General features: G+C 36.2%; 1 protein-coding gene across 5 annotated transcripts in view; it reads left to right on the top strand.

Annotated features, from left to right (window-relative positions):
* The window catches only part of CRY1 (cryptochrome circadian regulator 1), a 95268-nt gene that overhangs the window by 75415 nt on the left and 2381 nt on the right, over window positions 1-17472 (top strand). For all 5 annotated transcript variants that reach the window (XM_082349900.1, XM_082349903.1, XM_082349899.1 and 2 more), the window contains exons 3-10: window positions 7230-7372; window positions 9512-9696; window positions 10019-10107; window positions 10663-10803; window positions 10886-11197; window positions 12353-12504; window positions 12740-12942; window positions 13047-13142. In XM_082349900.1, the coding sequence (XP_082206026.1) occupies window positions 7230-7372; window positions 9512-9696; window positions 10019-10107; window positions 10663-10803; window positions 10886-11197; window positions 12353-12504; window positions 12740-12942; window positions 13047-13142 (1321 nt within the window). The remainder of the gene's footprint in view (window positions 1-7229; window positions 7373-9511; window positions 9697-10018; window positions 10108-10662; window positions 10804-10885; window positions 11198-12352; window positions 12505-12739; window positions 12943-13046; window positions 13143-17472) is intronic.

The raw sequence follows: 17472 nt of genomic DNA, 5'->3' as shown, positions 1-17472 counted from the left end.
GTTTTATAGTGTCTGGTCTTACATTTAAGTCTTTAATCCATTTGGAGTTTATTTTTGTGTATAGTGTTAGGGAGTGTTCTAATTTCATTCTTTTACATGTAGCTATCCAGTTTTCCGAGCACCACTTATTGAAGAGGCTGTCTTTTCTCTTTGTCGTAAATTAGGTGCCCATATGTGCGTGGGTTTATCTCTGGGCATTCTATCTTGTACCATGGATCTATATTTCTGTTTTTGTGCCAGTACCATACTGTCTTGATTACTGTAGCTTTGTGGTATAGTTTGAAGTCAGGGAGCCTGATTCCTCCAACTCCGTTTTTCTTTCTCAAGATTGCTTTGGCTATTCGAGGTCTTTTGTGTTTCCATACGAATTTTAAGATTTTTTGTTCTGATACTGTGAAGAACGCCATTGGTTGTTTGATAGGGATTGCATTGAATCTGTAACTTGCTTTGGGTAGTATAGTCATTTTCACAATATTGATTCTTCCAATCCAAGAACATGGTATATTTCTCCATCTGTTTATGTTATCTTTGATTTCTTTCATCAGTGTTTTACAGTTTTCTGAGTACAAGTCTTTCGCCTCCTCAGGCAGGTTTATTCCTAGATATTTTATTCTTCTTGTTGCAGTGGTAAATGGGAGTGTTTCCTTAATTTCTCTTTAAGATTTTTCATTGTTGGTGTATAGGAATGCCAGAGATTTCTGTGCATTAATTTTGTATCCTGCAACCTTACCAAATTCACTGATTAGTTCTAGTAGTTTTCTGGTGGCATCTTTAGCGTTTTCTAGGTACAGTATCATGTCATTGGCAAACAGTGGCAGTTTTACTTCTTCTTTTCCAATTTGTATTCCTTTTATTTCTTTTTCTTCTCTGATTGCTGTGACTAGGACTTCCAAAACTATGTTGAATAAGAGTGATGGGAGTAGACATCCTTGTCTTGTTACTGATCTTAGTGGTAATGGTTTCAGTTTTTCACCATTGAATATGATGCTTACTGTGGGTTTGTCATGTATGGCCTTTACTATGTTGAGGTAGGTTCCCTCTGTGCCCATTTTCTGGAGAGTTTTTATCACAAATGGGTGTTGAATTTTGTCAAAAGCTTTTTCTGCATCTATTGAGATGACCATATGGTTTTTATTCCTTAATTTGTTAATGTGGTGTATCACATTGATTGATTTGTGTATATTGAAGAATCCTTGCATCCCTGGGATAAATCCCACTTGATCATGGTGTATCATCCTTTTAATGTATGATTGGATTCAGTTTGCTGGTATTTTGTTGAGGATTTTTGCATCTATATTCATCAGTGATATTGGTCTATAATTTTCTTTTTTTGTGATACCTTTTTCTGGTTTTGGTATCAGGGTGATGGTGGCTTCGTAGAATGAATTTGGGAGTGTTTCTCCCTCTGAAATTTTTTGGAAGAGTTTGAGAAGGATCGGTGTTAGCTTTTCTCTAAATGTTTGATAGAATTCACCTGTGAAGCCATCTGGTCCTGGACTTTTGTTTGTTGGAAGATTTTTAATTACGGTTTCAATTTCATTGCTTGTGATAGGTCTGTTTATATTGTCTAATTCTTCCTGGTTCAGTATTAGAAAGTTGTACCTTTCCAAGAATTTGTCCATTTCTTCGTGCTTGTCCATTTTATTGGCATATAGTTGTTTGTAGTAGTCTCTTATAATCCTTTGTATTTCTGCAGTGTCAGCTGTGATTTCTCCTTTTTCATTTCTAATTTTATTGATTTGTGTCCTCTCCCTTTTTTTCTTGATGAGTCTGGTTAAGGGTTTATCAATTTTGTTTATCTTCTCAAAGAACCAGCTTTCAGTTTTATTGATCTTTGCTATTATTTTCTTCATTTCTATTTCATTTATTTCTGCTCTGATGTTTATGATTTCTTTCCTTCTACTGACTTTGGGTTTTCTTTGTTCTTCTTTCTCTAGTTGTTTTAAGTGTAGGGTTAGATTGTTTGTTTGAGATTTTTCTTGTTTCTTGAGGTGAGATTGTATTGCTATAAACTTCCCTCTTAGAACTGCTTTTGCTGCATCCCATAGGTTTTGGGTCCTCGTGTTTTTGTTATCATTTGTTTCTATGTATTTTTTTATTTCTTCTTTGATTTCTTCAGTGATCTCTTGGTTATTTAGTAGCGCACTGTTTAGCCTCCATGTATCTGTGTTTTTTACAGTTTTTTTCCTGTAATTGATTTCCAATCTCATAGCATTGTGGTCAGAAAAGATGCGTGATATGATTTCAGTTTTCCTAAATTTTCCACGGCTTAATTTGTGACCCAAGATGTGATCTATTCTGGAGAAGTTCCATATGCACTTGAGAAGAAAGTATATTCTGCCACTTTTGGGTGGAGTGTTCTATAAATATCAGTTAGATATATCTGGTCTATTGTATCATTTAAAGCTTGTGTTTCTTTATTTATTTTCTGTTTGGATGATCTGTCCATTGGTGTAAGTGGGGTGTTAAAGTCCCCTGCTGTTATTGTGTTACTGTCGAATTCTCCTTTCAGGCTTGTTAGCATTTGCCTTATGTATTGAGGTGCTGCTGTGTTGGAGCATAAACATTTATAATTGTTATATCTTCTTCTTGGATTGATCCTTTGATCATTATGTAGTGTCCCTCCTTACCTCTTGTAACAGTCTCTATTTTTTCTGATACGAGTATTGCTACCCAGCTTTCTTGATTTCCATTTGCATGGAATATCTTTTTCCATCCCTTCACTTTCAGCCTGTATGTGTCCCTAGGTCTGAAGTGAGCCTCTTTTAGACAGCATATATATGGGTCTTGTTTTTGTATCTATTCAGCCAGTCTCTGTCTTTTGGTTGGGGCATTTAGTACATTTACGTTCAAGGTTATGATTGATATGTATGTTGCTATTACCATTTTCTTAATTGTTTTGGGTTTGTTTTTGTGGGTCTTTTTCTTCTCTTGTGTTTCCCGCCTAGAGAAGTTTCTTTAGCATTTCTTGTAAAGCTGGTTTGGTGGTGCTGAATTCTCTTAGCTTTTGCTTCTCTGAAAAGCTTTTGACTTCTCCATCGAATCTGAATGAGAGCCTTGCCAGGTAGAGTAATCTTGGTTGTAGGTTTTTCTCTTCCATCACTTTAAGTATATCCTGCCACTCCCTTCTGGCCTGCAGAGTTTCTGCTGAAAAATCAGCTGACAACCTTATGGGGATTCCTTTGTATGTTAGTTTTTGTTTTTCCCTTGCTGCTTTTAATATTTTTTCTTTGAATTTAATTTTTGTTAGTTTGATTAATATGTGTCTTGGTGTGTTTTTCCTACGGTTTATCCTGTATGGGACTCTCTGTGCTTCCTGGACTTGGGTGACTATTTCCTTTCCCATGTTAGGGAAGTTTTCAACTATAATCTCTTCAGATATTTTCTCAGAGCATTTCTTTTTCTCTTCTTCTTCTGGGACCCCTATGATTCGAATGTTGGCTCATTTAGTGTTGTCCCAGAGGCCTCTGAGATTGTCTTCAATTCTTTTCATTCTTTTTTGTTTAGTCTGCTCCTTGGCAGTTATTTCCACCATTTTGTCTTCCAGCACACTTATTCGTTCTTCTGCCTCAGTTATTCTGCTATTGATTCCTTCTAGTGTATTTTTCATTTCAGTTATTGTGTTGTTCATCTCTGTTTGTTTGTTCTTTTGTTCTTCTAGATCTTTGTTAAACATTTCTTGTATTTTCTCAATCTGTGCCTCCTTTCTATTTCCGAGATTCTGGATCATCTTTACTATCATTACTCTGAATTCTTTTTTAGGTAGATTGCCTATTTCCTCTTCATTTATTTGGTCTTGTAGGTTTTTACCTTGCTCCTTCATCTGTGACATATTTTTTTGCCATCTCATTTTTTTTTTTCTTTATGAGTGGGATTGTGTTCCTTTCTTACTGGTTGTTTGGCCTGAGGCTTCCAACACTGTAGTTTGTAGGCTATTGTGTAGAGCTGGGTCTTGGTGCTGAGATGAGGAACTCTGTGAGACCTCACTCAGATGAATATTCCCTGGGGTCTGAGATTCTCTGTTAGTCCAGTGGTTCGGACTCGGAGCTCCCACCACAGGAGCTTCAGCCTGTCTCCGGGCTCGTGAACCAAGATCCCACAAGCCTCCTGGGGCAGCAAAAAAAATTTAAAAATAACAAATAACAAAGTAAAAAATAAAATTAGACTAGGAAACTAAGAGCTATTTTAGGAAGAATATAAAAATAAAAATATAGATGAATCAACAACCGGAAGGTACATCAGTACCACAATAGTAAAAAAGAGGAGGAGGGAAAAGAAAAAAAAAATGGCGGGTGAGGCCTTGGCTCTGGAGGGCGGGGCCTAAGCAAGGGCGAGGTTTGGATGGTGGGCCGGGCCAATGCTCAGGACCCACAGGGCTGGAAAAGGCCGTAGGGGGTGGAGCTTAGGTTCAAGGAACAGAAGGGGGCCAGGCGTGCCCCCAACCCCTGGTCTCAGAGGGCAGGGGAACCTCACCTGGGAGCCCAGCAGGCTTCCTGGGCTCGAGTGGGTGAGGCAAATGCCCTCCTCTCCTCTCCTGCTCCTCTGGTCTGGGAGGGCCCCCGCCACCTGCCTCTTCTGATCTCCCCGGCCTCCCTCCTATGCTCCCAAGGACCTGCACAGCCTGGAGGGGGCTTTGGAGGGCAGGGGACTGGCCTGGGAGCTCAGCAGGGTCCCTGGGCCTGAGTGGGTGGAGCAATCACCCTCCGCTTCTCTCCTGCTCCTCCCAGAGGGCCCCTTCCGCCTGCCTCTCCTGATCTCTCTGGCCTCCCTCCTGTGCCCCCAAGGACCCATGCGGTCTGGAGGGGGCTTTGGAGGGCAGAGGATTGGCCTGGGAGCGCAGCAGTTTCCCTGGCCCGAGTGGGCAGGGCTATCGCCCTCTGCTCCTCTCCCGCTCCTCCTGCCCGCCTCTCCTGATCTCCCTGGCCTCAGGGGTACCAATCCAGTCTGAGCTCCACTTCTCCTCCCCCCTCAGTCCCCCTGCGTCCTACTGGTTCACTTTGGGGTTCCTCCCATCTCTTTTGGCATCAGAGTCCACCACCAGCAGCTGGCAGGCACCCTAGTTGTGGGGAGATGCTAACTCCTCGTCTTCCCACACTGCCATCTTGACTCTGCCCTGAATACTTTTAATGTGTGGGGAACCTTCTCTTCCCTAGCTTTTTTCCCTAGCTTTTTTCTGGAGAGATGTTCACTAATTTATCCCCAGGGAAGAAGTAAATGATCTCATTGGTGAGTTAATAGAAGGAGTTAGGTGAGTATCACTCATATCATACCTTTTTGCCTATTCATTTGCAGAGAGCACTTATCCTAGTCCCTTCCTCCATGTAATAAATTTTATAGGGGCAGCCCACACTGCAAGGAAGGTGCTGCTTATCATTGGGTAGCTAAATCTGTTTAATTCAGGGGTAAAAAATTAGCAAGCTTATCTGTCCTTAAACATAATATGTTTTCTCCAATTCAACTTCACTAGTAATGTGGTCTATATATATATATATATTATGTATACATATATATATATTTAAATTGAAGTATAGTTGATTTACAATATTGTGTTAATTTCTGCTATACAGCAAAGAGATTCAGTTATACATATATACATTCTTTTTTATATATTATTTTCCATTATGGTTTATCATAGGATATTAAATATAGTTCTCTGTGCTATACAGTAGGACCTTGTTGTTCATCCATTCTATGTATAATAGCTTACTTCTGCTAACTCCAACCTCCTACTCCATCCTTCCCCCCAACCTCCTCCCCCTTGGCAACCACAAGTCTGTTCTCTATGTCCATGAGTCTGTTTCTGTTTCATAGGTTCATTTGTGTCATATTTTAGATTCCATGTAAAAGAGATATCATGTGATATTTGTCTTTCTCTTTCTGACTTACTTTACTTAGTATGATATTCTCTAGTTGCATCCATGTTGCTGCAAATGGCATTATTTCATTCTTTTTTATGTCTGAGTAGTATTCTGTTGTATATATGTACCACATCTTCTTTATCCATTCATTTGTCAGTGGACATTAGGTTGTTTCCATGTCTTGGCTATTGTGAATAGTGCTGCTATGAACATGGGGTGCATGTATCTTTTTTTAATTAGAGTTTTGTCTGGATGTATGCCCAGGAGTGCCACTGCTGGATCATATGGTAATTCTATTTTTAGTTTTCTGAGGAAACCTCCATGCTGTTTTCCATAGTGGCTGTACCAACTTACATTCCCACCAACAGTATAGGAGGATTCCCTTTTCTCCATATCCTCTCCAGCATTTGCAGACTTTTTAATGATGGCCATCTGACCATCAGAATCAGTGTGAAGTGATACCTCATTGTAGTTTAGATTTGTATTTCTCTAATTATTAGCGATGTTGAGCATCTTTTCATGTGCCTATTGGCCATTTGTATTTCTTCTTTGGAAGAATGTCTATTTAGGTCTGCTGCCCATTTTTTAATTGGGTTGTTTGGTTTTTTTTCTGTTGAGTTGTATGAGCTGTTTGTATTCAGCCCTTGTCGGTTGCATTATTTGCAAATATTTTCTCCCACTCTGTAGGTTATCTTTTCATTCTGTTTATGGTTTCCTTTGCTGTGCAAAAGCTTGTAAGTTTCATTAGGTCCCATTTGTTTATTTTTATTTTTATTTCAGTTGCCCTGGGACACTGTGTGATCTATATTTTTACCTTTAGTTTTCTGACTTATATTCCCTTCCTTTTCAAAAAGGGAAAAGGGGAGGGAGTGTTATTGACTTGTTCTAAATTCCAGCATTTACTAACTAAAAACTAAATATTTGTCAAAAAAAATCATAGAATTAAATTACAAACTATTTAGGAAAAAAAGTGACCCAGGTGATAGCAAAGGTTTGCTATCATTAAACTATAAGGAGCTCTTACAAATCCTTAAGAGAAAAATTAACTGTGATAGAAACCCAAGAAAACATAAGCTGCAACTCACAAAGTAAGAAATATACAAATGGCTAGTAATAATGACAGCTGTTATTCACTGAGGACTTACTATGTACTATGTCCTAAACAATTTACATGCATTGACTCATTTAATCTTTCAGCAACTTGGTAACGTGTTATTTTTTTCCATTTTACCGTGACAAACACTTATATATAGTGTTTGTTATATGCTAGGTAGAGTTGGAGCTTTTCACTTTTTTCCAGCCTATGTCGTTATAATAGAAAAAATAATTGTTAAAATTTATGTATGTTTTTGCCCCTTTCTCTTATTTTAGGAATGGAACATTACTAAACTTTCAATTGAATATGATTCTGAGCCCTTTGGAAAGGAACGAGATGCAGCTATTAAGAAACTGGCTACTGAAGCTGGAGTAGAAGTAATTGTACGAATTTCACATACATTATATGACCTAGACAAGTAAGTTTTTTTAATGGTAAAATACATATAACATAATATTTTTCATCTTAGCCATTTTTAAGTGTACATTTCAGTGGTTTTAAGTACATGGAAAATGTACTGTGGGAATGTACTGTGGGACTAGTTTATAAAGTGGAAATAAAAACATACATAATAGAGTTGTGGGAGAATTAAGTGACTATGTGTCAAACCTTTAGCATTTTATTTAACCTCTGTGATTTTTGTTTACCCAGTGACAGATACCAAAATTACAGACATAAGTACATAAGATAAACATACTCAGAATTTCAATTTCAAAACTATTAAAAGCATCACACAATTATCTTTGACTATTCTAATTCAGCCTACTAACTTGCCTTTCTGGGCTTTTAGCAATGTTAATTTTATAGTTTATATGACATACATAGCCACAAACTGCCTTGATATATTTTACATGATTGTCATAAGTTATTTTATTTTATGTGTGTATATCTAGTCTCTCTGGATTTTAAGTCCATATGCAAATTTTATGTAATATTACATAGTCTTCTGAACAATGGTATAATATCTTATTTCTCAAAGTATATTTCCTGAACTATCAGTTTTTGGTGATGCTTTGTCCAACAAAGATTCCGTGGTCAAGTTTAAATTTATAAAGTTTTATATGCTGTAAGATTTGAAGGTTCATAAGATTTGTTAACATTAACCTTTAGCATACTGTCATCCTTACAAGTGCTGAAATCTCACAATTTACGTACCTTTTAAATTATTTTACTTTTTTATTTTCACATTTTGTCAAGTTAATAAAGCTAATTCTGTAAGTAACATGGCAGATAGTTAATTTTATTCCAAGTGTATCAAAAAATTGTGGTTTGATTTAGTCAAGGGTCTTACTTGATATTAAGCCAGAAGTCATATATCCTTCGATAATAAACTTGCCTTCTAGTTTACCAGATTTCTTAACTTTAGAGAGCTGATAGCAAGGAGGCAAAACAAGATAAGAGCAATTGCTTTAAGTGGGAAACTCAGTGTTATGCATAAAATTGGAATGTTTGTTAGATTGAGTGTGAGTATTTACCACATATAATCCGTCATATAAAAATGTAACATGTAGAAAGCATTTTTTCTAAGATTTTTGTTTTGCCTCTGTTATGTAATTAGCAGTGTCCTCAGTAGTATCATTGTAGTATCATTATAGTGGACAAATTTCATTATGACCCTATGTATAAACTCAAAGTATTACACCAAAGCAAAATTACTAAAAGCAGAGAGCATAGTTTTTATGGTGGTTACTTTCTGTATGTACAATTGATACATAATTATATGTGATATAATGAAAACTGTACTATATTTGGATTAAGAAAACCTTGGTTTGCTATTTATTAGTTATGTGACCTTGACTAGTTTATTAAATTCTCTTGAGGCTTGAGTTGCTGATGCATAAAACGATGGAGTTGGATTTTACCAATAATTTTTTATTAAGGCTAAATGCTAGTAAGCAAATGGCCATAGTGAAAAAGAATAATTGGTATTTCCAAATTGTGTCTAATTCAAACTACCATTGGTAAGGCTTATCTTTCCTTTTAGTATTACTTAATTGAGAAATTAGTGATTAGAATTAAATATAAAATATATACATAAGATACGTATGCTGACATTTAACAAAAACATGAGCACGATATTAAATAGCAAGTGATTATCACTACAGTAGTATAGAATCCTAATTAATGAGACTTACTGATTGCTCCTTGGTATAACATTGGCCTGGTTTAGTTTTTATTGATGATTAAGAGATTCTTTGAGCTGTGTTGTGGTATGTTTTTATATTTCCATATATATTATTTTTTTGTTTTTGCCTTTAGGCTTATTTAGCCACTTGTTTTTTCCACTCATAGGTGCTTAATTCCCTTTGTCTTAAAAGTTTTGATATTTGCACACAGTATATTTTTGATACCTAGCAGATGTCTATAAAATGAAGAGAATGATTTTTAGATTTGTTAATTATTTTAACAAGTTTCTTGGTCCTATAAGAAGCTAACATTCTCCTAGAAGTCTTAAGTGATTCATTTAATTTTCTGATTTTAAGCCTTTTGAGTTTATCAATCAAAATATATTGTCCTTTTTTTAATACTAACAGCATTTTACTAACTTTTGTAATAGGATCATAGAACTAAATGGTGGACAACCACCTCTTACTTATAAAAGATTCCAGACTCTCATCAGCAAAATGGAACCACTAGAGATACCAGTAGAGACAATTACTTCAGAAGTGATAGAAAAGTGCACAACTCCTCTGTCTGATGACCATGATGAGAAATATGGAGTCCCTTCACTGGAAGAACTAGGTAGGTGTAAACGGTAATACATGTGGAGCTTAAGAGTTAATAAACCATTCAGAAAAATCCCACTTCTAATTTGACATGTAAAGTATTTTGCGCTAAAAGGAAAAGAAAGGAGAAAAAAAAGAAACTCTTAAACTAAGAAGTGATAAATCTGTGCATTATTTATGTGTTCTATAAATATGTGGTCTATCTGTTATCACCTTAAGATGTACATCTTAAAGAACAGAGACCATGTTATATATCATCTATTTTTGAGGACCTATCCCGGGCTGTCATTTCATTTTTACGCTACTGTCAAATTTGTTTTCTTTTCTTTTCTTTTTAGGTTTTGATACAGATGGCTTATCTTCTGCAGTGTGGCCAGGCGGAGAAACTGAAGCACTTACACGTTTGGAAAGGCATTTGGAAAGAAAAGTATGATAATACAGATGATGTTTATATTGTCAAACTGGCATTTTAAAAATAATTTCACTCTTTTTTAAAAACAAAAAAATAGACTGTTGAAAATGAAGGATTGAGAGAAATAGTTAAAATAGCACAAACCTAATTGTTTGAAAATTAACAACTATCTCTTCATTTAAGTACCCTTCTTCCTCCTCTTCTGATTATTTCCTCTTTAGCTACGATCAATACTACCCCTTCTATTCTTTCTTTGTAAGCTGGTATCTGATGACTATAACTTTGAAGCTAGGATAGAGTTCTTCTGTTTCATATTTTTCTCAGTGTCAGAGAGACAGATTGAAGGTGCTCTCAGCCTTGTGTTAGGAATTTACTGCACGAGGATGGCTAAAACAAAAGAATGATCACTTTTATCTTTCTTGTTTTTTATTAAAATCTGTCATTTGTGGCTAGAAAAATGATATTTTATTTTCCAGACACTATGTAACTTTTTAAAAAATCTCAACTTTAAACAATCTTTTAAAATGGAAAAGGCAATTAGTTAGCATAATTTTCTCTGTGTGTTTTCAGGCTTGGGTAGCAAACTTTGAAAGACCTCGAATGAATGCGAATTCCCTACTCGCTAGCCCTACTGGACTCAGTCCTTATCTCCGATTTGGTTGTTTGTCATGTCGACTATTTTACTTCAAACTGACAGATCTCTACAAAAAGGTATTATCTGGAACTGGAGCTTATTTTTCAAAATACTTTTTTTTTAAATTGCTGATAATACTTCTTTGCCTTTTAATCTTAGGTAAAAAAGAACAGTTCCCCTCCCCTTTCCCTTTATGGGCAACTGTTATGGCGTGAATTTTTCTATACAGCAGCAACAAATAATCCACGCTTTGACAAAATGGAAGGAAATCCCATCTGTGTTCAGATTCCTTGGGATAAGAATCCTGAGGCTTTAGCGAAATGGGCAGAAGGACGGACAGGCTTTCCATGGATTGATGCCATCATGACACAGCTTCGTCAGGAGGGTTGGATCCATCATTTAGCCAGACATGCAGTTGCTTGCTTCCTGACACGAGGTGACCTGTGGATTAGTTGGGAAGAAGGAATGAAGGTAAGTGTTCTTCCAACTAATGTAGTATGGCCTTATTTTGAAGAACTCTATACCTTTATAAAACAGTTCCTAAAAATTGTCTACTATGTAGATTCATTTATAGTCTAATTTTTTCAATAGAAAAGCATTTAATTCTTATCATACAGACACACTTTTGGGGAGCAGAATGGCATAATCAGATAGGAGAACTGGTGAAAACTGGTTCAGTTAACCTGAAGTCATTTCAATGGCTAAATCAGCCTAGCCATCAAGGGAGCTATAAGATTTAATACTCCAGACTTATTGGGTCGATATTTATTTATAGGTGATCATTTCTGTCACATAAAGGATTCATCTGAGTTCTTAGAAATAGCAAATTTGTTTTATAAATTTTAAGCTATAAATCATTTCATCTCACTTCAACACCATAGCTTTTTAGTCATAATTATATTATGTAATGTGAAGCATACAACATTTTGTGACATCTTGTGGTTATATATAATAGGACTTAAATATGTTTTACCTTCCTGCCTATATCATAAATTTCCCCTATCCAAAGACCATTTCTGATCCTATGTTTTTTTACATCTCCTGTATTTCCTAGTACAAAGTTGTGCATGAGGTAGATGTACAGCACACAATGAATTTATAAAAAATAATTTATTTTAATTCTATTTCCCTTTTGGATCAAGGAATCCCAAATTTAAACTGTATAATACTAATGAATTTTTAAAGGTCATTTGTATTTGATTGCTCCCATTATGTAGGCCAATGTACTAAGCTTCTAAGTTTTTGTTGGTGGTTTATTTGGTAGCATTTTTGCATTCTTGAAAGTGTTTACTGCTTTTTTTTCTTTTTTTTTAATCTTCTCATATCCCATCTTATCCTTTTAAATTGGTGACTTTAATAACTTTTACTCTCCCCTCTTCCAATAACACTGCAAAGATTAGAACAGTAAATTCTATTCAGAAATCTATATATTACTAATATGTTTCTTTCCCTGAAATAACTCATTATAGAATAGAACACAGACAAGGAAGCTAACTTTGGAATGTTTAATTTTACAGTTCTGTGCTAGATTTTCTTGCCTTGACTTTTGATTTGCAGAGACCTAGAAAAATTCTTGCTTTGAGAATTATGTGTGTGCAAACTAATTGATTACTGTTACTTCCGAAGGTATTTGAAGAATTATTGCTTGATGCAGATTGGAGCATAAATGCTGGAAGTTGGATGTGGCTGTCTTGTAGTTCCTTTTTCCAACAGTTTTTTCACTGCTATTGCCCTGTTGGTTTTGGTAGGAGAACAGATCCCAATGGAGACTATATCAGGTAAATCAAGAAGGATTATTATTCAGTTTGGAATAGCTAACCTAGGAAGAACTTTTCATGTTTAAGCAACGCTTAAGGTATTCCCCACTCATGATGGGCAGCAGAGATGAGGAGAAGGGTAACAAATCATTTAAATGGTATTGATTTGATTTTGGTCATTCATAGCTAATAAATAGTTTGTTATAATTTGCTTATAGTTCATTTTATTAATAATTTTTCTTCCTTCTCCCAAAAGACGTTATTTGCCTGTCCTAAGAGGCTTCCCTGCAAAATATATCTATGATCCCTGGAATGCACCAGAAGGTATTCAAAAGGTAGCCAAATGTTTGATAGGAGTTAATTATCCTAAACCAATGGTGAACCATGCTGAGGCGAGCCGTTTGAATATTGAGAGGATGAAACAGATCTATCAGCAGCTTTCACGATATAGAGGACTAGGTATGTCAGTAAATGCCTTTGATTTGTTTCTTTGGCAACTGTTTATGTACCCATCCTTGAACTTGATCTTGATCATAACTTAATAGGAAATTTTTTCCCTTTAGGTCTTCTTGCATCAGTGCCATCTAATCCTAATGGGAATGGAGGCCTCATGGGGTATTCTCCTGGAGAAAATATCCCAGGTTGTAGCAGCAGTGGAAGTAAGTGAAAAGGAAATTTCTGCTCTTAGTAACATAAAGAGATTAATAATAAATATATTGTTTATTGTACCTCACTATAATATGTTTTTTAAAATCTATCTTTAAACTGTGTAATAGGTTCCTTGTACACATGCATACGTGCACATATACATACACACATACCCTCACTCCATTAGTGACATTTTAGAGATAGAAACATCATTATACATAGTGGAATTTGGGTCAAGGTAAAGATCTTCTTGCAAACTGAATGAGGTTAGCAATTTTTAAGGATAAAATGAAACTGAAATGTTATATTTTCAGAATGGTCATTATTTTTTACTCCCTTTAAGTATATGTCAGCTATAAGGTAATTAGTTAAGAAGATCAGAGGCCCTGTGAACGTAGCCAAAAGATTTATCACACACATGCATAGGGCCTCTAGTCCTTTTGCGCATGAGTTTTTTCTTACAAAGCCTGGTCTATAATCGTTTTCTTTGTGATATATATAGTTAGTTGCCACATATATTCTTAATATGTGTCAAGAAGTCAATATGTATTGGAAATTTGAATCATACCAATTTTCAAAAGTTCTAACCAAAAATAGCATGAAGCTAATTAATTTGATTAAAAACAAGGCTGAATGGCTGGACTTACTACTTTCTGTTTGGTCGTGTAAGGGGATAAAAACATCCATATTCTAAATTCTAAAACATCATTTTGTGGTTTGGAAATAAAGTTTTTTTGGTATTTCAGTTATAGGTAGTAAAATAAATAATTCTGCATGGTTACTAAAAGGAAAAAAAAAACCAAGGCTGCATTAGAGGAATGCTTATTTTAAAAAAAAAAAGAAGTCAGCTATTCAAAATTTGATATTAAGAATAACACCTTTAACAAATTGCACCTTTCTGAATTCAGAAATATTTTGCATGCTTTTGAGAGCATCAACAGTTAGCTTAAGGAGAAAGGAACGAAAGCACTCATATCTTGACTGCCTACTTTGTGCCTCAGTATGAGGGTATTTTGGCCACATACTCACAATAACCTTGAGAGGTGGTAGTAGGCTTCTCATTTTATGATTGGGAAAATTAGCCTAGAAGAGTTAGGTAACTTAACCAAGATCCCACAGTTAGTAAGCAGTTGAGCTAAGATTCAGATCCAAGTCTAACTAGTCCTAAAGTTCATACTCTTTCCTGTATCACTGGGTCTCCCCTGCAAATGTAATGCCAAATGTAGTGTTCATAGACAAAATATTTTATTACTGGAATGTGTTTCACCTGCATTCAAATTGTTGCTAATGATGGCAGTGTACTTCAAAAATGTTCTTTCTCAGAGTCTCCTACAATTTGAAGTAAATTTTAACAAGGTAGCATTTCAAAAGTTCTATCAGATTTCTTATGCAGTTCACAGACTGCCTCTTTTGCCCACACATGAGTTTGAGGGACAGAAGTTCTGTGAAGCACTAAGATAACAGGCAGGTGGCAGAGGGTGGAAAGCAACAGACTCCAGTTACCTAGCTAATGGACAATGATGGTACATACTGTTTCTTAGTCCAGTCAAATCTGTATTTATCTGCAAAACTAATCATGTTAGCAAGTTAAATTGGAATAATTTTGCTTCACAAATTTATAAACATGATGTTTTGTGATAGGATTAATAAATCTTGAAAGTAGTCTAATCATGTAAATATTTGCCTATAACACACTTTGTAGCTAGGTGCTTTGAGGCCTTCAAAAGACATAGAAGACATAAAAGCCACATAGAGCTTAGAGTCTAAATGGGGGTGTGGAAGGGGGAAAAAAAAACAACTGAAAAAAGTGATAAATTGTAAGATGCTGCCTCCTCATGCAATAGGAAAAAAGGGAGTTGAAGGAACTAGGAAACTTTTCTTAGAATATGGTGGGGGACTTCCCTGGTGGCACAGTGGTTAAGAATCTGCCTGCCAATGCAGGGAACATGGGTTCAAGCCCTGGTCAGGGAAGATCCCACACGCTGTGGAGCAACTAAGCTGGTGCGCCACAACTACTGAGCCTGTGCTCTGGAGCCCGCGAGCCACAACTACTGAGCCCGTGTGCCACAACTACAGAAGCCCATGTGCCTAGAGCCCGTGCTCCTCAACAAGAGAAGCCACCACAATGAGAAGCCCATGGACCACAACGAAGAGTAGCCCCCACTTGCCACAGCTAGAGAAAGCCCGCACACAGCAACAAAGACCCAACGCAGACAAAAATAAATCAATAAAAAATTTTTAAAAAAAGAAAAGAAGATGGTGGGGTGGGTAGCATTTAAGTAGGCAGATGAAGGAGAGAACATTGTAGACCTGAAAATGGGAGTGCTTATGGCAAGATCCTTAGGATACTATGCTGTTAAGAATTTCTCCCCTCAGGTTTCTGTTCCATTTGAAAGGACTTACATGGGGACTTCCCTGGTGGCACAGTGGTTAAGAATCTGTCTGCCAATGCAGGGGACATGGGTTCAATCCCTGGTCCAGGAAGATCCCACATACCACAGAGCAGCCAAGCCCGCACGCCACAACTACTGAAGCCTGCATGCCCTAGAGCCCACGTGCTGCAACTACTGAGCCCACGTGCTGCAACTACAGAAGCCGGCACACCTAGAGCCAGCGCTCCACAACAAGAGAAGCCACCGCAACGAAGAGCCCACACACCGCAGCAAAGAGTAACCCCCGCTCACCACAACTAGAGAAAGCCTGTGCGCAGCAATGAAGACCCAACGCAGCCAAAAAATAAAAAGTTTTTAAAAAATGCTAGAAAGGACTTATACTTCGGAAGCGTATCCCTTAATGCCCCATACTTACCCTATTCGTAGGCTTTTATTTGCAATGTCTTAAAGGCATTTCAAAGGGCAAGGTTATTTATGATTTAAGTTTTTTAATGACTGTGCAAAAATTCTTTATCTCTGCAACAGAAACTGCATTTTCGTCCTCTCATTTTTGTAGACTTTTTGTGCTCAGGAAAGGAATAAACTAACATACGTAGATGTCTTGAGATATATTTGTTCTTATAATAAAGCAGACTACTAAAATTTTTTCTATTATAAAATACCTGTTCAGCATTATTAGTCATTGGGGAAATGCAAATTAAAGCTACGAAGAGATAGGACTTCACACCCACTTAGGGTGACCAGTTATCACTGATTGCCTGGCATTGAGGAGTTTCTTGGGACACAGGACTTTCCATGCTAACACTTGAAGAGTCCCAAACTGGGATGAGTTGGTCACCCTATAACCACTAGAGTGGTTGAAATAAAAAAGACAGTAACAAGTGTGTGAAGGATGTGAAGAAACTGGAACCCTCATACATTGCTGAGAGGTAGGGTGTAAAACAGTGAAGCCATTTTGGGAAGCAGTTTGGCAGTTTCTTAAAAGCTAAACATAAATTTAACGTACAACCCAGAAATTCCATTCCTAAGTATCTATCCAAAAGAAGTGAAAATATATGTCTACACAGAGACTTATATGTGAATGTTTATAATAGATTTATTCATGATAGTCAAAATGGAGTATATCCATACAATGGAATATTAATTCATAAAAAGGAACAAAATGCTGATATATGCTACAACATGGATAAATCTCAAAAATACTATGTTAAGTTAAAGAAGCCAGACACAAAAGACCACATGCTGCATGGTTCCACTTATATGAACTAGTGAGAAAAGTCATGTTTTTAAAAGAGAGAGTAGATTAGTGCCTACCTTAGGCTTATAGGTGGGAATGGAGAATGAAAGCAAATGGACATGAGAGATCTTTTGGAGGTGATGAAAATGTTCTAAGACTGGATTATGCTGGTGATTACACAACTCTGTAAATTAACTAAAAATTATTGAATTGTACCCTTAAAACAGTTGAATTTTATGGTATATAAATTATTCCTCAAAACTGCTTTAAAAAATTATTCACTATAGACAGTTTAGAAAATTCAGAAAAATAGAAAATAACAATAAAAATCAAATAAATACAATAATTGAAAAATGTATTTGTTGAAGTTTTTTAAATTGTAAAATATGCACAACATAAAATTTAGCATTTTAACCATTTTAAATGTACAATTCATTGGAATTAAGTACCTTCACATTATTCTGTGAAGTTTTCAGTAGAGTTGTGCAAAGATGCATGATGACAAGTATCACTATTAGGGGAAGCCCTGATGATAGTAAGACCAGTAGCAGCACCATTCAGCGGTGAATTTGCCACAGTCCAGAGTCTGACCTTCAGCCTTACAAGTCTAAAGCCTGAACGTTTGCTATAATTAGTGGTGACCATTCTGTGAATGACAGACTAGAAATTTTAAAATCATATGAATTAAAATATCAACAGGGAACATTAGTT

The sequence above is a fragment of the Balaenoptera borealis genome (genome assembly GCF_965194805.1).
Source record: "Balaenoptera borealis genome assembly, chromosome: 13".
NCBI lineage: Eukaryota > Metazoa > Chordata > Mammalia > Artiodactyla > Balaenopteridae > Balaenoptera > Balaenoptera borealis.
This window is presented reverse-complemented; position numbering and strand designations above follow the sequence as displayed.